This window comes from Gigantopelta aegis, chromosome 3, assembly GCF_016097555.1.
Source record: "Gigantopelta aegis isolate Gae_Host chromosome 3, Gae_host_genome, whole genome shotgun sequence".
Taxonomy (NCBI): domain Eukaryota; kingdom Metazoa; phylum Mollusca; class Gastropoda; order Neomphalida; family Peltospiridae; genus Gigantopelta; species Gigantopelta aegis.
The window spans coordinates 71,239,200-71,263,201 of record NC_054701.1 but is presented as its reverse complement, the minus strand read 5'-3'; the positions used below and the strand labels follow the sequence as shown (position 1 = coordinate 71,263,201).

General features: G+C 40.7%; 1 protein-coding gene across 1 annotated transcript; it reads right to left on the bottom strand.

Annotated features, from left to right (window-relative positions):
* Positions 1–831: 831 nt before the first annotated feature.
* LOC121369013 (replication factor C subunit 2-like) lies at positions 832–22,724 on the bottom strand. Its single transcript, XM_041493810.1, has 8 exons — positions 22,593–22,724; positions 18,553–18,664; positions 17,520–17,626; positions 14,944–15,045; positions 13,361–13,461; positions 10,298–10,521; positions 2,070–2,264; positions 832–1,719 (listed from the first exon to the last, which is right to left on the bottom strand). Exons 1-8 carry the CDS (start codon positions 22,703–22,705, stop codon positions 1,606–1,608), a joined length of 1,068 nt encoding a protein of 355 aa, XP_041349744.1. The 5' UTR covers positions 22,706–22,724; the 3' UTR covers positions 832–1,605.
* Between the last annotated feature and the right edge of the window lie 1,278 nt (positions 22,725–24,002).

Below are 24,002 nucleotides of genomic sequence, written 5' to 3'. Positions count from 1 at the left end.
CAAGAGAAGATAGAGTCAGCAGGTAACCAGAACTAGAGGGAGCATACAGTAGAAGAATTTAGGCCATCCCATTCTTTTGGGATGTTCGGACCAGGCTACTAGCCGTAGGAGGGAAGTGCACTTGTTTCAGGACGGGTAATGTTGAAAAGAAAATGTTTTACTAGAAGGTTGTTGTAAACTGTATAGTCTTTGTATCACCTTACTGCATTGCATAAAGAACACCTATGCTCCCATTAACAGGAATGGGGGTGGGGGAGGGATGCTGCTTGTCATCTGCGCGATCTTTCACTATCCAATCTTTATATTTAGTATCAACAAGCCACTCATCCCGAAACTTGCAACTTCCATGTTGACGAGGCATGATTGAAAACGTTCCAAGAAACTTCCAACATGTGCGAATTAAAAATCCAAATGGCGTCGCATAGAAAATAAAAAGCTCTTGAACGAACCAATAGAAAACGTAGCATTAACCTATATCAGATGGCGCCATCTACTGAATCAAACTACCACTAATTCATCAATTCCCGGATCTCCGCTATTTTGTTTAACACAATTCACCGATTTTTTCATACAAACATTAGTAATGATTGTTTGACAAAATGCCAATAAATAATATCCCGTCATACAAATTATTAGTTACATGCATGAAAATTCGTGAAAATCAGATTCAATAACATCTAGTCAAATTCAAGAACATTCGAGGGTACTCGGAACGAAAAAATCTAATTCAAGAACATTCGAGACTTTCGGCACCCTGTGCAAAGCCCGGTTTGAACTGTATTTTAGATACATCCAGTTACATGAGCACAAGACAAAAAAGAAGACTGTCAATTTGGCTTGTTAAGTATATTGCACCAACTGCAGGGCACAATGTTTCAGGAGAACTGTTGTTCTATTACACATCTTTAAAATCATGAGAACTGACGATCGGTTTTTTTACTTAGTGAACAATTACATTCTAAATTTAAAGTACCACGTATCAGTAATGAAAGTGAAAATCAGTTTGTTTTTGAACCACCAGTGTAGCAGAGAACCATAGTTTAAATGTTTTAGGATTAGGTAGGCCTAACTCATTGTTACAAGAACAATATTCACGTAACCCAACAATTGGTTACAAAGTAAAACTCGTGGGCACTGAGTTCCGGTTACCTCTAAAAAAAATTAAATACTGTCCCCTGGACTGACTTCAAACAGCCATATAACGAAGAACTGGAATGATGGCACACCCACAGATTACCATTATTTTAAAATGACAATGTAGTAGATTTGGAATATCAGATTTCCTGACGACATCAAGATGTGATGGAATGCACATGGACAGACTAGAGTTCATTTAATACACTTGGGAATAGTTATCTTCATGTCTTGGGAATGATATTGTCATGTTGCGGCTCACCCCATCAGTAGCCAAATTAGCCATCTTTGCACCCTGAAATCAGCCACGTGTCGATGTTTAACGAAAATACTTCAAAATTGTGAAAATGGCTCAGACTGAATTCGTATATCTGTGAGCCCTGCTTGTTGAAAACACTTGACAACAGCTGGTTTCTTGATGGTGTGCACCAAGAGAGGATACAATTGCTGAACATGTATTCAGTTCGAGTGTCACTGAAAGGAGTTTGGAGCAGATGATTTCTTGCACAAGCGAGCCAGCATGCCAGCCATTTGTAGCAGAGAATCCATCCCTTCTGCTATCCTCATGTGAGTGTAACCAATTTCCTGAAAAAATAAATACAAAACCGAGATTTAGTAAACAGAAAAAAGTGAAACAGTCATTAAAATGTTCCATAGAATTGCTACAAATTAAAGATATTCATTATTAGCTTGAAAAACCTGGCTTAAAAAAAGAAGAAAGATTTTAGGACTTATTTAATTTTGCACACACAGAATAGTAGGTGGTATGGAAAATCACTGGAAATTATCACTATCAATCAAATATACTTGACCACTCTCAAATATTTAATGCATGTTCTCTTCTAACTGTGACATCTTAAAAACAAAGAAACTTGTCAAATCAATTAAAAAAAAAGAAGAAAAGACATTACTCTGAAATATATATTTTTTTTTACCTTGATAAATTCCAGCTTAAGAAATTCCGGCATGGTGTGGTTTTTACAGACTCTGAACACTATGGTGATGATGTCCGACGGAGAGTAACCGAGACGCCACAAGTGTGCCATGATCTTGTAGGCCTCGTCAATATTTCCTTCAACACAGTGTTGTAACATGTCTTTGATTAGCACTGGGTGAGGTTCATCACACACCTACAGTGATAAGAAATCATGTTACTTTAAGCTAGGTGTCCATTTATGCAGTTGCCAGTAGGGTTTTGTATCCAGTTTTATCCCGCAATCACTGTATTCATTGGCAAGATGTGATGACAAGATAAATCTCTACATTTTCGGTCATTGACCAAAAATATAGGTCATGTGACATAAGCCTGACTAGACTCAAGTATTTCAGAGTAGATTTTCAATAAACATGCTCATTAAATAATTTGTTTTAATATAGTAAATACAAATAACTGAGTTTTGTGATAACAATGCAAAACTTGTATGTGACAGAATGTAGCTAGTGCCTTACAAAGAATGACGTCATGTATCTTGTAGGACGTCATATGGCAATAGCCTTGTTAGATTGACGATACTCTATTTGCGTACACAAAAATGGAATAAATAATGATTTTCCGGCTGTTCCTGTAGGATTGCAGGATAAAAGAAAGAACTGGTTACTGTCTTAAGATAAAGGCTTTATCCTGCTCAGGTCGAATGGCGAATGCAGCTCGGCAGAGCCTTGCTGCATTCACCATTTACATCTTCGCAGGATAATGAATGAATGAATGAATGAATGTTTAACGACACACCAGCACAAAAATACACATCGGCTATTGGGTGTCACAAAATGAGGCCAATATCTTAAGACAGTAACCAGTTATTCCCTATGTGTGTTTTCGTATATATTCCATATCTACTGCTACATGATGAGATTCTACACCAGAAAAATGGGCCCTCTTATGTTATTTCATTGTGTGTGATTTTAGATGCATTCCCACATGCAACTTAATTAGAAAATGTGTTTCTAATTTTCATTATTATTCATACTTACCTAGTACTAGCACAACAACAATGCTATACGACCCTGAGTTATAACCTCCACTGCAGAATTATCTCCCCTTGCCGGATGTATAACCTACACCCGCGCATGGGTAGACCGTATATCCTCGTTATCGATTCAAAGTCCGGAATGACTGAATAAAAAAAGACCTCCCTCGGGGCAGGTGGGAGGTAACGGTTGTTGTGCTAGTACTAGGTAAGTATGAATAATAATGAAAATTAGAAACAAATTTTCCAATAGTCTTATTCAACTTACCGTACTAGCACAACAACAATGCTATAACAGACGTGATATAACACAGTTAAAGCACGAGAATTTAACATTAAAGGGAGGAGGTAAGAAAACAAGGAGGACTTACCCATTCAACCAGTAGTGTTCGTCTCAAGTAATGATACAGTGAAAAAGCAACCCACATCATACGAGGTATAAAATGTCAAAGTGACTTTTAAATCGAAGAACTACAACCCCAATTAAAAGTAAACCAAGTTAACAAGGTGAGGAAACCCGCACACCAAGTAATGGTAAAAGACACTCAACTGCCCCAGATAGTCAACCATCCACCCCCCACTCTCCAAACAGGAGGTGGAGAACCATCTCCCAGAAAGACTGCCACTAGCAACCGGACGAAATAAGGGTCGCCCCCTACTCGTGGCCCTGCGCACCGAAACGACTTGCTGCCCTGTAATGACTGATTGAATCCGCCGAGTTCTGTCCGGACCAACAGCCATATCACGGAAATAAAACCGGTCAAACGTGTGTCGACCTTGAAAATGTCCAAAGAATCATGGAAATTAAGGGAAGCAGAAATCACCCGAATCTCATGAGGTCGAACGGAGAAATTCCGCAGAACATGATCACCCGCCTTCTCATATGCCAGTTTGACGGTTGCAGCAATCCATCTCGACAAAGCATTCTTCGTAATGTCTCCTGGTTGGCGTGTGAAAGAGATAAACAGTCTCTTAGTGTTTTGCCGGAGATTTCTAGTACGCTCCAAATAGAATTTCAAAGCCTGCACCGGACAAAGAAGTCTATCAGAATTATCTGCAGAAAGCGTACGAGATAAACACTGAATGATGGCCGGAGGAAACTCTTCCCCTGGCACCTGGTTCTTAGCCACGAAAACAGGATCAGTACGTAACTGACCTGTCCGTATTGTAATCCACCAAATCATGCAAAAAAGCATCAATCTCACTAATACGACAGCAAGCCGCTAGTGAGACCAGAAACAAAGTTTTCCATGTCAAATGGCGAATTTCAAAGGCTCGTAGGGCTTGCCTTTGAGTGCATGCAGAACCAGAAAAACATTCCATTTAGGCAAAATGGAAGGCTTCTCAACCGTGTTTTGCAATGACTTAAGCAAGTCATGCAACACGAGATTCGTTGAGAAATCTTGAAGTCCACACTGCCTCAGAGTAGTGAAAATGGACGACCGGTGACTTCTCACTGTTTGAACCTTCAGCTGTCTTTCTTGGACAAGAGCCAGAAAGTACTCAGCTAAGTCATTAACAGTAGGCGACAAGGGATCCATGTCCCTCTCAGCCGCCCAACGAACCCAAGCGCGCCAGTGACACTGGTAGACCCTCTCCGTAGACTGGCGCTTCGAAGAGGAGACGAGCTCCGCAGACTGGCGCTTCGAAGAGGAGACGAGCTCCGCAACCCGTTTAGAAAGGCCTCGGTTTCGGAGGGAAACCCCGACAACTGCCATGCGTGAAGTCGGAAAACCTCCGGCTTCAGATGCCACTCTGTCCGACGCAGTCTCTGACTGAGCAGATCAGGTATCAACGGCAACCGCACCGGCTCCTGCACTAAAAGTGACAGGAGCGGAGGAAACCAGGCTTGAGCTGCCCAACTCGGGGCTACGAGCGTGACACGACAAGGTTGCTGTCTGATCTTTGCCAGAACCTTGCCAAGCAGAACCGGAGGGGGAAAGGCGTAAAAATCCAGTCCCGTCGAGTCCATGCTCAACGCATCGTACTCCAGTGCCAGTGGGTCTGGTACCGGCAATACAAACACTGGCAACTGACTCTTCAGGCGAGTGGCAAACATATCGAGTTGAGGACTCCCCCACAACTGAAGAACTCGATAAGCCACCGTCCGGTGCAACATCCACTCTGTCTGTACCGGGGAACGACGACTCAAAGCGTCCGCCAAGACGTTCATGGACGAAGGAATGTGTTTGGCCGATAACACCACTGCCCAATCGTCGCACCATTCCAGAATCTCCAAAGCCGAAAGACTCAATGACAGGGATTTGGTGCCTACCCACCGATTGAGGTACGCAACAACCGACATGTTGTCCGACCTCAACAAAATTCGACGATGTCGAATAAGTCCTAAAATGGAGACAAACGCGATGCACTGCTTCCATCTCCAACAGGATGATGTGACGACTCCTCTCTGAAGGAGTCCACACCCCTGACAGATGTTGATCCAAAAGATGTGCACCGAACCCCTCGAGGGAAGCATCGGTAAACAGGACCAACTCTGGAGAAAGTGGGTGTAAAGGAACGGCCTGGGACATACAGATGGCCTATCAACACATGGAGCGTGCGCACCGACGCACTTTGCTCCACCAGAAGACGTCATGAAATTGTGAAGTCGCGAATCACGTCGGAAGAACGGATGCCTCCACAAGGTTGAAAACCACCCCGAGATAAGTGAAAACCTGCGTTGGCACTAATTCCGACTTGACCCAATTGGGAATAAACCCCAATCGGAGAATCATGTTGATCACGAACTCCACGCCCACGAGACATGCCGTCTGTGAAGCCGCCGGAATTAACCAATCGTCCAGGTAATTGTGCATCTGTATACCCAACAGATGTACACGCCCCACCACTGCCTTTACTACCCGAGTAAAGACGTGAGGGCTTGTGGCCAATCCGAACGGCAGAACTTGAAACTCGTAAGCTCTGCCGTTGTAGAGGAACCGCAAGTACTTCCAAAAATCCCGATGGATTGGAACATGCAGGTAAGCATCCTTCAAATCAATGGACGCTGCCCATTCCCCCACCTGAAGCAAAGCGCGAACAGACTGAACCGTCTCCATCTTCATAGATGGAATAACAACGTAAGAATTCAGCGGCTTCAGGTTTACAATTGGTCGCCACTCGCCATTCTTCCTCTGGGCGAAGAACAGATGGGAATAAAATCCCAGAGTGCCCAAATCTACCTCCTGGATGGCTTTCTTGTCGAGAAACTCTACAACCATCTTCTCCACCAGTACTTGTTTGTCGACAGACGGTACTGCAGGTAACCGGGGGGAGGACGCTAGTGGAGGGGGTGATGAAAACAGAATTCTGTATCCATTGCAGAGAACTGACAAAACCCATGGGTCCAGATCTGGCAGTTCGCACCAACTTTGAACAAAATGGCGCAATCTGCCCCCCCACAGGAAGATCTGCTAATCGAACCTCCGTAAGCAGATGTCGATTGTCCGCGCACCCTCATCCCGGCTGCTTCCCACTCCTGGGCGCCTTGCCCCGAGCGGAACCACGAAAACGTGCCGGCTCCCCCCGAAAACATCCCTGTTTCGATGAACCACGGGCATTACCCGACTGCACGCCCGAATCAGACACCACAGGGATCTGATAACTGTCAAGAAAAATCGATTTCTTACCAGGTGGAGGCTTAAAAGTAGACGCTGCCTGGCGCTTACGAGCAGTTCGGGACTGAGCAGCAGAGACGAATTTCGCCGCTTCTTGGTCCATGACCAAGTTAAAATTGGTCCCAAAAAGTAAGGTTTCTCTTACTGAGCGACGCTCTCAGTCCTGCCAGGTAGTGATCCCGACACAGAAGTAGACTGTTGGCAAAAACCACCAGGTAGTGATCCCGACGCAGAAGTAGACTGTTGGCAAAAACCACCAGGTAGTGATCCCGACGCAGAAGTAGACTGTTGGCAAAAACACGCCCAGCAAGCTGAGCGACATGATGAGAGACTTTAGAAGCCGCCAACAAACAACCCTTAGCCATCGGCGGAAGACCCGTGACTGCTTTATCTAACCCAAATAGGAACGTACCTAAATGGTTATTGACTTGAAAAAGAAGTTTAGATAACCTCTCCAAAGTCTCTAAATCCGTGAGTGGCACACTGACATTAGGTGATGGGTGGCAGTCTGCCTTCACCCTAGCGGAAACGACCGCTGGATGTGAAAGGAAGGAAGCTCCCAATGTCTTATACGAAGACGTGGACAAAACCTTCGCCGCAGACAACAGTTTCCCGGTAGCTAACGCTGCCGGAAACTCTTCCACCACCGCCCCCAAAATACGATCGCTACCCGCAATCAAAGCATCAATCTCCGCAAAAGATTCATGCACCGCGTGCGCTAACGGCAAGCCGAAATCCTGCCACGGAGTGTCCGTCGCTAAAGGCCGGTTTCCAAACGAAACACCCTTGTAAGACTGAACAGCCTCCTCTGACGGAATTGCACCCGTGCACACCAGTCGGACCTGTTCCCGTACAAAACCAAGAACCGCCTGGTAATCATAATCGCTGTCTGGCGTACCATCGGCCAAATTGGGAATCTCATCAAGCACCGAACCTGGTGCCGACCTTTCCCCCAAACCACACACTGATTCAGAGGGAAAATCCTCTTACGAAGAAGAAATTTTCTCAAACGACGTGCCATGCGCTGACCGTAACGGAAACGAAACTGCATGGGCAGGACGATGCGGAACGGCCGAATCTGCAAACTGGTCCAACCCCGGTCTCGCTGGAAAACCCGACGGTGGAGGGACTGGTGGAGGCGATTCCCCTAGCCAGGCCATTAAACATAGTTCCCCCCGAGTCCGCCCCTGAGTCGAGGGATAACGCCTGGAACCTCTACCCCGATCTGACAGGTCCAGATTGACCATCGGTGTAGACACAGGCGCACCCAAGAAAGCTGCAGTTTCCCTGATCCCTGCCAAAGCAGACAACAGGACTGGTGGTGTCGGTTGAACCGGACCGTCAGGAAATTCGTAAACGTGCGAATCCTGCACTGAATTCTGAACCCAACGTACCACGTGTGGATTAGCCAACCCAGTTGACGTAGCCACATGCGAACGATCTAAAAGTTGATGACGCTGTACAGGCGCCCCAACAACAGAAGGGACGCCCACTGGCGTCGCACCCGAAACAACGCCACCCAGCTCCGTGACCGAGACTTCGCGATTTCGCCAAGTGGCTCGATCACCGAAAGACGCGTTGGCCGAAACGGCGCCCCCGGACGCCACAACCAACCCTGCACCAGAAATCTGGTGAGACAAACGGCGCCACAAAGCGGACTTCATTCTAGAGCTAATCGACCCCTCCACAGAAGGACCGATAACCCTGCCCCCATCAGCAAGATGGGGAGTCGGAACTGAGAGACACAGTCGTTCCTGCCACGACTGCACTCCCTCCGACTGATGCCCCCGTTACAACCGTAAAAGGCGCTGCCTCCACCGACAGAGGCAAAAGCAAATCCTCAGGTGGAACGGAGCCCGACCTGGAAGAAACCAAGCGGCACTTCGGGTTTACTGGTATCACCATGAAGATGGCGAACAGACGAGGAGGCGCCCTTGCGCCTACCACTTGTCCGCGAGCTCTTTGAACTGGACACCGACTTGCTGACCGACTTCAAATCGGTATGGAGCACGACCCCGGAGGTTGCCACTGTGCTCCGCCCGTCCCGTTCACGTCTAATCATCCTCTTACGCTCGGCGTCTTTTGACAGCTTCTTAGCCTTCCCCCACGTGGAGGGGGACCAATTTACACAGATATGACACTGGCATTCAAAACAACAAGAACGACATAACAAATGCTGATCAAACTGGGGCAGTCGTTTAAGACAACCCCCCTTGGCACACACAACAAACCGGTTGGAGCCCGAGGAAGCCGTGTCAGGCATTAAACCCCTGTGTTAATCACCCAAAAGACCTCGTATGACAGAGTAAAACAAAATTACAAATTAATAAACAATTTAACCAAATTTGTTACTACAGAACTCGAACACGACTGCAATGGAGGACTGCAGAATCAAAAACGAGGATATACGGTCTACCCATGCGCGGGTGTAGGTTATACATCCGGCAAGGGGAGATAATTCTGCAGTGGAGGTTATAACTCAGGGTCGTATAGCATTGTTGTTGTGCTAGTACGGTAAGTTGAATAACACTAATCATATATCATATTGCTATAAATATATTTCACTGGATAAGTGTAACAACAATCTGTTTGGATATCCATGAAAAGAATACACCAGATCAACCATATTGTATTCTGTAACCCCTCTGACTAAAATGAAATCTTACTTCTGCTTTAAATTAGATATACTTTTCTTTTAACTAGTTTCTTTTTTTAATATTAAAAATAAAATACTAAAATGAGTTAGAACCAATACTGATTTTTAAATGCTGACTTTCAATACAAAATTTTAAATATTTCCCTCAGAGAACAGAGGAGGTAACTGGAAACTTGTGAGAAAAAGAGTTAAGGTCCCATAATAAATAGATTAGGGTTTAGGATCTCATTAATATCATTCAAATAGTGCAGTAGATTCAGATCAATATTAAATACATCTTTCAAAAATAGTTTTTAGTGTTTAATATTTTTGGAGTCGACAAGTCACTCTAAACAATGTTTGCTTTTAAAAGTTTGCCGTATCCATTTTATTACTATGATACTCATACCACAAATTCCACAGAATTAAATGTATCACCTACCATAAACTTTTTTGGTGCCCTGTGATAAACATCCATAGATGCAACTATAAACCAAATTTCACTGACCTTGGACTGGAACTTAGTTTGTGAAAAACTAAGTTAAACATAAATGCAAAAGTTGATGCCATTGCTATTCAGGGTTTCTGGCAGAGGGTAAAATGGGTATGGCGCCATACCCAAATATTTTGGCAGATATTACTTTATTTTGACAAAATTAATTACTCTTATTACTATACGATTTTCTTAACCTGAAGCCTAAACGTAACCCATTTTCTTTCTGGGGGAGGCCCCCTCATACCACGTTGACTGTGGTCGCATTCAATTCCATAGTGCCATACCCAAAAATTTCTTTCTGGCAGGAACACTGCCAATGGAAAAGTAACACTTATATCTCGTTATTTTACTTCGTAAAGGTGGAACAATAATACTGAAACAGCAATGTTACAGGCAAAGTAAACTTAAAGCCTGTTTCCATTCTCTTCAGTACATAATGTATTACCTTGAAGACATTTTCAGCTGTAACATGGCCGAAGCCTTGGTACGTAGACTGCAGGTTGTTGAGAGCTTGCCTCATGTCGCCCTGTGCTGTGAATATGATTGCCTCCAGCCCATCATCCACATAGCTAACCTTCTCCTTCTCACACACTTCAAGCAGACGTGACAACGTTTGACTGTCAGACAGCTTGGAGTACCGCAACACAGCACATCTCGACTGAATGGGTTCTGCAAAATAATGATCATGTATAATTCAAACACATCTGAGATGGGATCGTTGTTTCGTTCTTGCAAGAAAATAGCAGAAAAAGGTGATAGTGAAAAGAGTATTATTCTTCAACTGAATAATTGAAAAGCTATAGGATTTAATTCTCAAAAGTAAATAAGTTTGGGGTTTTGAACAATAACACACCGTATTACAATAATTGGTCGAATGGTGCATTATTTTTTATCATTGATATTGTGATGAATCGGAGAACAATAAAAGCTATGTCCAACTGCACTCCTTTTTTTGGTCCTATTAGCCCATCTCTCGAGGTTAAATGCCGCAGATGGAAATGGATTGGACACGTCTGCAGAATGCCACTGACATCCATCCCAAAAGTGGCGACGCCTGGTGGCGAGACCCAAAGAGACCTGGAGAAGATCAGTGGAGTGGGAGATGAAGACTCTTGGGTGGAGTTGGGGCCAGGTGACGAAGCTTGCAACGGACAGACAACACTGGCGTTCTTTTGTGTCGGCCTTATGTGTGACCACACACAAAGAGGATTAAGTAAATAAGTATTAGCCAATTTATTCAGGCAATTAGACATTACATTGAACAGTCCACAATAAATACATTTATAGATTATATAAGTACATTTTATGTTATACTCTGTCAAAAAAGAAACGCATAGGCGAAATAGTCATGGAATTATCTCTTTAATACAAAGTGGCATAATTTCGTTATTTATGATCATATTACAGTCATATTTGACATGAGTATGTGACAATGTCCTTGCTATGGACTGACGGCAGTGGAGGCGTTTTCGTCACCAAACAGCGTCACACGAGGGTGCTGAAATCAGTACCGTGTGTGGCCACCAGCAATCATTGCGCGACATCTCCTTGGCATAGTCTGAATCCTGCAGTGCATGTGACAGTTGCGGAAGCGTCTGAGGCTCCGAGTCACGCTGGCGTACACGTCTGTCCAGTTTTTCCCATAGATGTTCAATGGGGTTGAGATCTGGCGATCATGATGGCCATGGCAGCACATTAACGTTCTCATTCTGTAGGAAATCCATTGTTACACGTGCCGTATGCGGCCTTGCATTGTCCTGCTGAAAGATCCAAAATGGGAAGCATGTGACGGCTAAGAATTTCATCCCAGTAGCCTACAGCTGTCAGGTTGCCATGTACGAACATAAGTTCACTTTTGTCGGTGTACGAGATGGCTCCCCACATCATGACACTCCCTCCATCGAATCTGCCAACTTGGGTGACGCAGTTGTTGGCAAAATGTTCATTGCGGTGTCTGTAAACACGTTGTCGCTGTAGAAGGAAACGTGACTCGCCGCTGAACCATACTCGCCGCCAGTTTTCCAAGTCCATTCCCTGTACATTCGTGCACCAGCGAACACGTAAATGTTGATGTCGCAGGACGGGGCCAACATACAGTCTCCTAGCCCGTAAACCAGCTTCTCAAAGTCGGTTCCAAATGGTTTGTGCAGACACCCTTCTCAAACCAGGTATGCATCCAGCAGTGTTCGTTGCTGTGGCAGTTCGGTGACACAAATGCAGAACCCGGATGTAGCGATCTTGTGCTGCAGTTGTTATGCGAGGTCTTCAGCTGATTGAAACTGCTGATACCTGTCCCAGAGACGTGAAATGTTGCTCTGATGGACATTCATGTGGCATGCGACTGCTGACTGCGATTCACCTAATTGGAGATGGCCTATTGCATGTTTCAATTCGGCACGCTTAGTCTTGGCATCTTGTAACTCGTCTATATTCGAAATGGAAATGAGACATCATTGCAAGCATTGTAGCTTTAAATACCCATCACTACCCCAATCTTAGGGCTTCTAGAAATTGTATAAAATCCACTAGCCATGGGATCAGTGATTTTAAAAGATGTACTAGCCACGATTAAAAATTCACTAGCCCTACTTTACTCTAAGTTAATACAAGTTAATACTTAATAATCGTAATAATCAGACATGCTACTTAAAAACAAATATAGAGTTTAAAAACACTAACATTGGGGAGTTGGGATGGGGGCAGGATGTTCAACATTTACTAGCCACAATTAAAAATTCACTAGCCCTACTTTAAGTAAATACAATTTTACTACTACTAATTACTGGATATGATACCTAAAGAAGGAGATTGGGGGTGGGGGGCAGGATATTCACATTTACAAAATAGACTTAAATGCAGCATTTGACAAGTTTTTCACTAGCCATCAGGCTATTTACTAGCCCAACATTGAATATCACTAACCATAGGAGTGGGGCTACGATAATCTAGAAACCCTGACAATGCACTCAACACATTTTATTTACGGTTATATGGCGTCAGAGATATGGTTATGTCCCACACAGATATTGAGAGAGGAAACCCACTGTTGCCACTTCATGGGCTACTCTTTTCGATTAGCAGCAAGAGATCTCTAATATCCACCATCCCACAGACAGGGTAGTACATTATTTGATATGCCAGTCATGGTGCACTGGCTGAAAGAAGAAATAGCCCAATGGGCACACCGACAGGGATCAATCCCACACATCGAGTGAGCGCTTTACCACTGGGTTACATCCCCACCCCCCCCACCCCCCGTGAGCCACTGGAATGCACAGACATAGGACTATGAAGTGAATTTTTTGTTTCTGTTTTAAAGCAAAAAAACAATATGTTATTTAACCAACTGAACAAGTAAAGCCTACTAATAATTTTGTTCAAAGAAAAGTTACACGCCAAAGCAAAACTAAGTTATTTTACCAATGTGTTCAGCCAACCCATTTTTTTCCCCCAGAAGAGTTACAAGCTATGGCAAATCTTAATTATTTTACAAACGTGGACAGCCTACCAATAATTTTTTCAGAAGAGTTACATGCCAGGGCAAATCGTGTTGTTTTCGAGTAAATTTCCATTGTTCGTCTCAGAGCTTGCTGAGCACCTTCTGTCATGCTGAAAAACCCCAAAACAAACAGCATATTGTAGAACATATATATATATTTTTTAGCCTAAACTTAACACATCTCTTTAAAAAGAAATCAGTGAGATTACAGTAACAACTTTACAATCATACAGTAAATCAATTGAAAAACAAATGAGGCAAATTTATGAAAAATTATCATGGTGCGCCCATTTCAGAGGCATTTAATTCTTAACTGCAGACCAAACTAAGATGTGTATATGTGGCTAAAGAACTAGATTTATCGTAAAATAATTAAATTTTTGTTACCGGTAGTTATTACAATTTAATGTCATCTCATTGGTCCAGCCAAAAGCAGTGTGATTTTATTCATTACTCATTGAACGTAAAAGTTACACTGTCATATCTGATGACATCACTTATTAGTACTTTGCATTATTGAGCGTTATTTAACCCACCAACCCTCCTTCCCCCTGAAAGAAAAAGAACAACAAAAACAGAATTCACAATAAAATATGATTTTGTTTTTTGTCTTTATTAATAAATATGTTTAAAATTAAATTATACGGATTATCTGTTATTTCGTTTAGATTTATCAGGGTATGAACCAAAAAAAGCAAATGTTTGCTTGAACAGCTTTGCCAACAATTATCATTCTCCAAAGAATCTATAGGTAGTACTAAACCAAATAACTTCCAGCTGGGTCAAAGTTCGAGGTGCACCGAACTTTTGTTAGAGAAGTGAACACCACAAGTCCTGTGATTGGTGCTAAATGTGAGTCTGTTGGTTGTAAAAAGAAATAGTTTCATCTGGGCAAAAAATGTATGCAATTTTATTTCATCTAGTACCACTGTGTCAAATAGCCGTGTGCTTGAAACATGTATGGGGTACTTGTAAAAAGAAGTACTCAAATTTTGTGCAGAACTAGGGTAGTCATAGACGTTGCCCGTCATCTCAGAAATGAAAGAAAGACGTTTTATTTAACAACGCACTCAACACATTTTATTTACGGTTATATGGCGTCAGATATATGGTTAAGGACCACACAGATGTTGAAAGGAAACCTGTTGTCACCACTTCATGGGCTACTCTTTCCGATTAGCAGCAAGGGATCTTTTATATGCAACATCCCACAGAGAGGGTAGTACATACCACAGCCTTTGATATACCAGTCGTGGTGCACTGGTTGGAACGAGAAATAGCCCAATGGGCCCACCGACGGGGATCGATCCTACACCAACTGAACGCTGTACCACTGGGCTACGGCCCACCCCTCTCAGAAATGAGCAGCTTGACCCCCAATTTTTTCTGATTCACGTTAAGGGTGAGAGGTGGTTGTATTTATATCTGTGGTGTTTATGTCGACTGATACGCTGCAGGTAGGAGTTTCAGCCACATATGTTACTATTGTCAGCTATGGGATTTTATTTGGTAGTATACACCCTAAAAGAAATAAAAGCCAATCCTTAATTAAACATCCCCGCCTGTTTTAGGAAAAACACAATATATTGAACCTGTCTGCTTCATCCAGAATAATAATCTTGTGTCTGCCCTTTGGCAGTGTGACTTTTTGTTGAGCAAACATCTTTATCTTGTTCCGCACAACATCAATGCCTCTGAAAATTAAATGATACAAGATGATAATAAATATCACAAGGGATCTTTTATATGCATTTTTCCATGGGCCTCATTTGAAAGAAGTTTGCTTTAGCCAGTTTTCAGATTTGTTTAATATTTGTTTTAGCAAAATTACCAAAGAACGGTAAATTTAAATAAAATTATAAAATTCAAATACTAAATTTTGTAGCCACTTTTTATAAAATAAAAAAATGGGCTAATCTTTTTCAGACTTGTTTAATATTTGTTTTTAGCAAAATTACTGAAAGACGGTAAATTTAAATAAAATTTTAAAATTCAAATTCAAACTTTTGTAACCACTTTTTATAAAATTTTAAAATTGGTAAATCTGGCAATGAACAGGATGAGTCATATTTCCAATAAGACCAGACAGCACACACCACGACAGACATCGAAATAAGCTTAATTCCTAGTAACCCACATAAATCTTACTAATACATGTACCATACATTACCATACAATGGTTATGACCAGAGGTGGGGAAAAGTCCCTTTTGCCCGGTCTGGGACCGATTCTCGATCTCTGAGACCGAAATTGTTTTTTAAAAACGAGTGTTTGCCGGTCCCACTTTTGTCATTCTTGTCGGTCCAAAGCATCTGTCCATTTCTATTATTGGAACAAATTCCTATCGATCAAGTGGACCGGCCAGCCCAGACATCGGTATCTCGTGCATGGTTTAAAATAATAAATAAATAGTGTTTCAGACGTTTGTGATTTTAAAGTCTGCCTAAGTATATCGCCAGTCACTGAAGTCGGACCTACAGTAGTGTCAGTCGACTGCTACTAGGCTAATCTCGATTGAGATTCAAAACTTCTACTGGCGTCGTTTGACAGTAGAAGTTTTGAATCTCAATCGAGATTACTACTAGGCTAGACATTTGTCAAAGTCGCTGAGCCAGTCAAGAGATTACACAGACATTAACGATAGCACCATTCTTGGTTTAGAGAGCCATCAAGGTATTACACTCCAATTAAAACAAAGGACTCAGAATTTGCAACTCGTTACAATCAACACCTATGTACGGAGCTATGTCGGGTCGAGTGTCCTAGTCTGAAGCAAGAGGCTTTTGTGCAATACAAACTGCTTAAAATAGCATAAAATATAATGCAATAATCTATAAATGTATTTATTGTTAACTGTTCAGTGTAGTGTATCCAATAATTATAAAGGATTTTAAAATCAACAAAAGGTTTCCACCTTTTTTTTAACAAGTGGGAGTAAGCAGAACAGCTACATGTACTGTTATCTCAAGAGCCAGTAGAGGTCAAATTCATCCAATCAGTGATGACTTTATTACTCTCTCTGTCTAAATATGTGCTAGCTCAGGCTGTCAAACGCTTCAACGGTGCCATCTTTTATTAATTTTCAGGATACAGTACTGAATACTCGTACTTTTTATACATATATGGGAATTAAAATTCATAACTTTTATTCCTTTTTTTATATTATTTATTCTATTATGTAAAATATATACAATTTGTGGGGGTTTTCACTGATCATATGATTATATATATTTTTTTCATGTTTTCATGTTTATCGTATCACGTTCATGATTCAAGATAAAACTATACAAATATCACTATGATTTTTTTTAAAACTATTTGGCAAATATCGTTTTTAATATGTTCTTCTTCTTCTTTTTAATTCCTACCCCCCCCCCCCCCCCCCCCCCCCGACAGGAAAGCACATACCACAGCCTTTGCAGGGCATAAAATCAGATACAAATTAAAAGGTTAACTGGCAACAGTAATCAAATGAGAATCTAAGATGGGTGATTTTCATAGCTTTTCTCCAAATTCTTATCATAAATACTAAATTATTATTATTATTTGGTATGCTGGGACTAACTTGAAAGCTGCCATTTACATTTCAGGACACTACCCCATCGGTTCTGTTACAGGGGAGTACTTGTTGGCGCCAAACAATAGTCTGAACAAAACAGGGATTTCAGCTTCCGGGTCTGAACGGAAAGACCTGATGTTCTGCGAATCCTCGATCGATCCAATCGATGCTGCAACTCAGTGTTTCATCATGTTCTAATTTCCACTTCGTTATTTTAAAGTTCCTTATTAAACGTACTATTTTCTTCGCTGTGTATGTCATATTTTAATAAATTGATATAGCAAGGGTTGTGCTTGTTTTCATTACAATACATGTTTCAGAATTAATGCATATAAATCAACGTAACCACACAGGAGTCAAAAAGTAAATAAATATACAGAACTTCACATACAATTTCTTTCGCTTCCTATTTATTGCACAAATTTACTGTGCGCAAGAATATTTACCACGAGACCTAGCTTCACTACGGATAGCCACAAAAGTGCTCTATAACTGTAGGCCTGCATTGTGCATCCCATCAACCCTCCATAATAAACAAAATAGTACAGTTGTGAATGTCTGTTCCACCATCAGTGAAAATGTTCATGTAATATACTCAAAAAGTCAAACCTATCATTGGAAGCATTCAACTCGAGGACGGCATCACGATATGATGTCCCTAGTAAGGCTCGAGACAAACATAAGATGCTTGTTGTTTTACCAGTTCCCGGAGGACCCTGTGGAAGAAAATAGGTTCAAAATAAGACTTGTCTCAATAGAACACAGACACATTTAAACTACTGTCAAATGGAAAGGGTGATCAATTATGACTTAGAAGTAAGTTAGTTATCTTGAATAGATCTGAAATCTCTAGCAAAAGATTTACATTTTAATTTTTATCATAAAAATAGACATATTAATGTTTACTTTTGGAAGGTATCAAGATATCAGGGTTTACCGTACCCATGGCCAAATTAGCCAGTTGCTAAATTTTATTCAAAGTGAATACATATTTAGTATTTAACTCCTAAAATCGTGTTTAAATTAGCCACTTTTCAATAGTTTTTAAACATTCTACAAATCTGAAAAGTGGCTGAAACAAAATTCTTTCCAGTGTGACCCCTGCAATACATTGCTGGGCTACCAAACTTTAGGTACTCGGTATCAGTCAAATGTAAATAATTTCCAACTCAAGGAAATGAATTCTAGTTTAATGTTACTTCAGAACATTTTAAACAGTGAACATTTGGAATATATCATTGTTTTTCTGACACTTTGTTGAGAGGAAACCCACTGCCACCACATACACTGTACCCTATTAGGGATCTTTTATATACATGTACCTCATCGGACCAGGGGTGGGAATTAGTGAACTGTAAAAAAGAGGAAATCTAAAGGGGTCCCGGAAATCCTTGAATTCCTAGGTTAAAATCTGTGCCATCTGATACATTTTGGAGGAAAGGACAATTAAAATGCGAGGAAATGCAATGTTCCATGAGAGGAAAACAGCGGATCCGAGGAAAATTTGCACCCGTCAGACAGAATAGTACATGCCATGTTTTTTTTTATTTACAGTCATATGGCCTTGGTTGGCTATGACATAAAGGTTGACTAAAGCTAATGGTGATAAATGACATGATTGGTAAATTAAAAAGGCACTCACAGCAATGATAACATTTGGGACATTCCCATCCCGTGCAAACACCTCCAACCGACTGATAGTTTCTTCATTGCCTACAATATCTCGCAGTTTTGTTGGACGATACTTCTCAACCCTGCCAAAATAAAAAAAAGTACGCTGAAAAACCTCTAAACCATCAACAAAGGGATCATGTAAAATGACTGGTTCATGAAGGATAACCAGGAACAGTCGAAACTATTGCCAAAATCATTGCACATCATTTAACAAAAATTATTCAGCATTTAACTTCTAAAATTTAAAAAACAGAGCACATTAGTTATTGTGAAAACGAGTGATAATTTCCCATGAACGCCAAGTTGTTCGCCCCCCCCAAAAACTGCTAAGTCGTACAGGTGTTTCTGCTGTATTTTCACAAACATATGTTTTCGAGTTTCATTGGCTGTCTATTTTCATCCTTGTTATGGTAGTGTAATGTCTATACTACGTGTAATAATTTACATCAAAATTTTCTTTTGAAAATAAAATCATAAAATGTTTGTAACTTGCAAAAAATATTGAATAATTTTCAAACCAATAGACAGTGTTCACTGAAAACATATTTATGTTATGTTTTCGTAATAGGTTAATATTAGTTAATATGTAATCATCTTGTTCTACGTATCAACGGTACCAAAATTCAGATTGCCACTTTAAGTACTCTGACAGAGGTACAGAACTATATATTTTCAAAAAATCTAATTCCACCAAACCACCTTTATTTGTAGTAAATGTAAATGCACATGTAAAACATGCCACCAGAAATTACCGAAAAGAACTTTGCTGTGAATGACATAAGAGGTAACCCAACCAGCCTTCCATAAATTTTATTGTTCAGTATAATTATTGTGTGGTATATGGTCTAACTTTGGCAGGTCAGACGTCAGTGTTGCAGACGATAACTTTGCAGCTTTCCAGATGTTTCGTCCACTGTACAATTCGTCCACCCACCTCGGACTATTTGTCCACTCGATTACAAAATTTAGACCAATAAATCTAAAATGTTATTTCTTAGCCATTGAAATGGTCAATTATATTTGTTTTGTCATAAACTACTAGTATATGAAACGGAAAAATATCCGACCGGTCCCCACCATCCCTAACCCTAACTAAAAATAATATGGGGGGGGGGGGGGGGGGGGGGGGGGGGGGGGGGGGGGGGGGGGGGGGGGGGGGACCGAGCCGATATTATGTCAATTCCGCTACCAGGTTCCAGCTAAGTTCTAAATATAACTATAAAAATTATAATGGACGAATTGTCCAAGAACAATCTGCATCCCGATTTGTGATACATGTACCTGGATTTCACTATGTGAGGCAATTCATTAGTATCAAAATATAGCGTTAGCAATAACTAATAACATGCACACTATTTATCATCATGATAAATATCCTGGCGTCATATGTTTTCGATACGATATAATAAAAACAATACTTTGTAAATACAATACTACTTTACTTTCTCAAGTCCAATTAGTTTATTGAGAAAAACTGATAATTTCCTACGAATGCCAAATTTTCTTCCCAAAACACTAGCTGCTAAGTCGTACAGGTGCATCCGCTATATTTTCACAAACATCATATGTTTTCGATAGCTTCATTGGCTGTCTATTTTAGTCCTTGTTATGGCAGTGAAGGGTCTATACTCCATGCAATAATTTACATCAAAATCTTCATTTGAAAATAAAATCATAAAATGTTTTTAACTTGTAAAAAATATTGAATAATCTTCAGACCAATAGACAGTGTTCACTTAAAACATATTTACATTATTTTCGTCATAGGCTAATGTCTAATCCTCTTGTTATACGTATCAACGACACCAAAATTCAGATTGTCACCTTAAGTACTCTGACAGAGATACAGAACTATATATTTTCAAAAAATCTAATTCCACCAAACCACCTTTATTTGTAGTAAATGTAAATGCACATGTAAACATGCCCCCACCAGAAATTACCAAAAAGAACTTTGCTGTGAATGACATAAGAGGTAACCCAACCAGCCTTCCATCAAGTTTATTGTTCAGTCAAATCAGTGTAGTAATGATCACGTGGTATATGGTCTAAATTTGGCAGGTCAGATGTCAGTGTTGCTAACGATAACTTTGCAGGGATTTGTGATACCTGGATTTCGCTATGTGAGACATTTCATTAGTACCAAAATATTGCATTATGAAAAACTGATAACATGCACACTATTTATGGTATTATAATTAAAACATAAAGTTGGCAGCTTGACTTGAAGCATTTTTAATATTGTGAGAAAAAAAAGACACTTCGTTGTTTATGTTCAGGCTGATAGTGATGTAATATCTCGCAATACATGCAGTTACAAACAATGTATCGAAAACATATGTCGATCGAAATTGTATGACGGTACGCAGTGTTCTCGCTGCTCCATTTAAGCGGGGTGGCCCGCCCTGCTATTGCATTTTGCCGCCCTCCTTTCACGTTCTCCGCCCTCCTTTATTTTCCAGCACCTATCTCCGCTATTTCCAAATGCACACATTTTTTCACACATAAAAAACCCCACAAAAGCAACTGACGAAACATTTACGACAGTTATCGTAACATAATTTTAGTGGTTTCCCTAGCTTGTTTTAGCATGGTGCGGCACCATGCCTCAGTAGTCTAGTGCCATCTTGCCTTAATCAGCACCATGCTGCCCTGAGATTAAAGAAGCCTTTTTCAGTAATTAATTCTAAAATAGCTTTTATAAAACACCAAAAAAGGTATTATTAATTAATAGAATATGCCTTTTATATCTTTTGCCATTCATTTATTAAAGCAAACACATAAATTACATTAATTTTTATTTCAATTACTTTTTGTCTATTTTTAATGAAATACAAGTGCCCAGAAAATGCCCCACAAGTGTTTGGTCTACCATGCCTTGCCAAATTTCTAAGGAAATCACTAAATTTAATAGTATTTTTAACAGCCTCTATTTTGTCCCATACCTGTATTCATTTGTATGTTTAATACAAACAATAAAAGTTATATTTTATTTGAGCAATGAAAACATTTTAATTTTTTATGAATTCTGCAATCTCCGACTGAAAATCCCCCCACTTATTTGGTACCAAATTTGTCACGTGATCAGAACGGTCACTCTTATCTTTTGTTTCCACTAACTGTCGTCTGATATTTTGTCCTCAATTACAGATATATAATTGATTGTAACTGACGATTTTTACTTTGTCATTTCACTTTGTTATAACATATTGTAAACTTTTCATTTTGGGGTGATATATCACCGCTTATAAAATCAACGGAAGTGGTAGTGTTTAGCATTAAAATCATTCATCTTGGGTGCCAAATAATATATTCACCGCCACTACAAAACAAAACTACTTTTTATCAGTTGGCGATAATATTTTATCACAGCGATCGATTCATTCGATGAAGATGGGAATAACAAAACAAAAATTTGACATTAGGGGATCACACAAACATCTTTTTTGTTTTTCGTATATCTTGAAATCTTTATTAAAATAATAATATTAAAACTTTGATCGTTTCAGCAAAACCGGAACTAACAGTCAAACCGGTTCAATTAAAAGACGAGTCTGCTTGTATTTTGTATAAACTTTTTGTAATCAAAATAAGGAACCGGCTTCGGTGGTGTCATGGTTAGGCCATCGGTCTACAGGCTGGTAGGTACTGGGTTCGGATCCCAGTCGAGGCATGGGATTTTTAATCCAGATACCGACTCCAAACCCTGAGTGAGTGCTCCGCAAGGTTCAATCATGTCAATGGGTAGGTGTAAACCACTTGCACCGACCAGTGCTCCATAACTGGTTCAACAAAGGCCATGGTTTGTGCTACCCTGCCTGTGGGAAGCGCAAATAAAAGATCCCTTGCTGCTAATTGGAAAGAGCAGTCCATGTAGTGGCGACAGCGGGTTTCCTCTCGAAATCTGTGTGGTCCTTAACCATGTGTCTGATGCCATATAACCGTAAATAAAATGTTTGAAGTCGGTTAAATACCACATGATACGCTTGGGTAAGCACAATAGCATACCATGGTGCTTCGTATGTTGAGTTTCCTGACCCACTGCTAGTGGGTTTTGTTTCTTTAACACTCGTATTGTCTTTCAACGGAGGATCAACATCCATCGACTCAACGTCCGCCATATTTAGTTTTTATTTCCCGCGAAATACAAGGGACGTAATTAGTGTTAGACGGTGAACTTTCGTTTGTTATGATCATTCCTCCTCTCTCCGGTGAAGCACCAAGTGAAGTTGTGAGATCTATCAGCTTTGCAACATGTTAGCATATTAGTGTCTACTGTAGTCATTTCGAGACTTGAGTGAGTGAGTAAGTGAGTGAATGATTATTTGATTGATTGATTGATTGATAGTGTGTGTATGTGTGTGCTCAGAGAGATCCGTGACCCGTCCCGCCCGTTTGAATTGCCTGTTTTAATATTCATCATATACCGGCCTCGGTGGCGTCGTAGTTAGGCCATCGGTCAACAGGCTGGTAGGTACTGGGTTCGGATCCCAGTCGAGGCATGGGATTTTTAATCCAGATACCGACTCCAAACCCTGAGTGAGTGCTCCGCAAGGCTCAGTGGTAGGTGTAAACCACTTGCACCGACCAGTGATCCATAACTGGTTCAACAACGGCCATGGTTTGTGCTATCCTGCCTGTGGGAAGCGCAAATAAAAGATCCCTTGCTGCTAATCGGAAAGAGTAGCCCATGAAGTGGCGACAGCGGGTTTCCTCTCAAAATCTGTATGGTCCTTAACCATATGTCTGACGCCATATAACCGTAAATAAAATGTGTTGAGTGCGTCGTTAAATAAAATATTTCTTTCTTTCTTTCATCCACAATAGGCCTATACAACACAAACTTGACCTGAAAACGCGTCTCTGATGAAAAAAAAAGAAAGAAAAAAAAGAAAAGAAATAATAATAAATAATAATAATAAATTCAATCCCCTATACAGAGTTCCCCTTGAAGCTCGATATATTTGCTTTTCACAAAATCAAATTGACCCTTTAAACTTAAATTGTGACCTCATTACAAAATCTTGGATATGCACCTGCACAGTGCGCTAGCTGTTTTTTTTTTTTTTTAAACTATGTTTTATTTATTTATTTATGTTGTTGGGTGTTTGTTTCTTTTTGTTTGTGCTATTTGTGGTTCTTATTAATTAATTAATAATTTATTTGTTTATTTATATTTTTTCTTGACACTAACTGCACATAGTATAAATGCGTTGAGGTGTTAAAAAACAACACCCATGCAACCTCCTGCAGTCCTCGCATGCCTTCTTTTACCTGTCTGAAGAAACCCCCTGTCACCAGTTACACCTATCAAACAGCAAAGGATATTTTATATCACTTCATTCTCCACTGACAACAGTTGTGGGACACTGGCTAAAACGGGTGCACGCCTGTGGATCCACCGACAAGGATCTATCG

Coding starts and splice junctions, on each gene's coding strand:
- LOC121369013 (XM_041493810.1), bottom strand. CDS start 22,705: ATGGCGGACGTTGAGTCGATGGATGTTGATCCTCCGTTGAAAGACAAT. Junction 10,522..13,360: donor CTCTTCTGAAAAAATTATTG/GTAGGCTGTCCA, acceptor ATTATTTTGCAG/AACCCATTCAGTCGAGATGT. Junction 2,265..10,297: donor CAGCTGAAAATGTCTTCAAG/GTAATACATTAT, acceptor TTATCACTGTAG/GTGTGTGATGAACCTCACCC.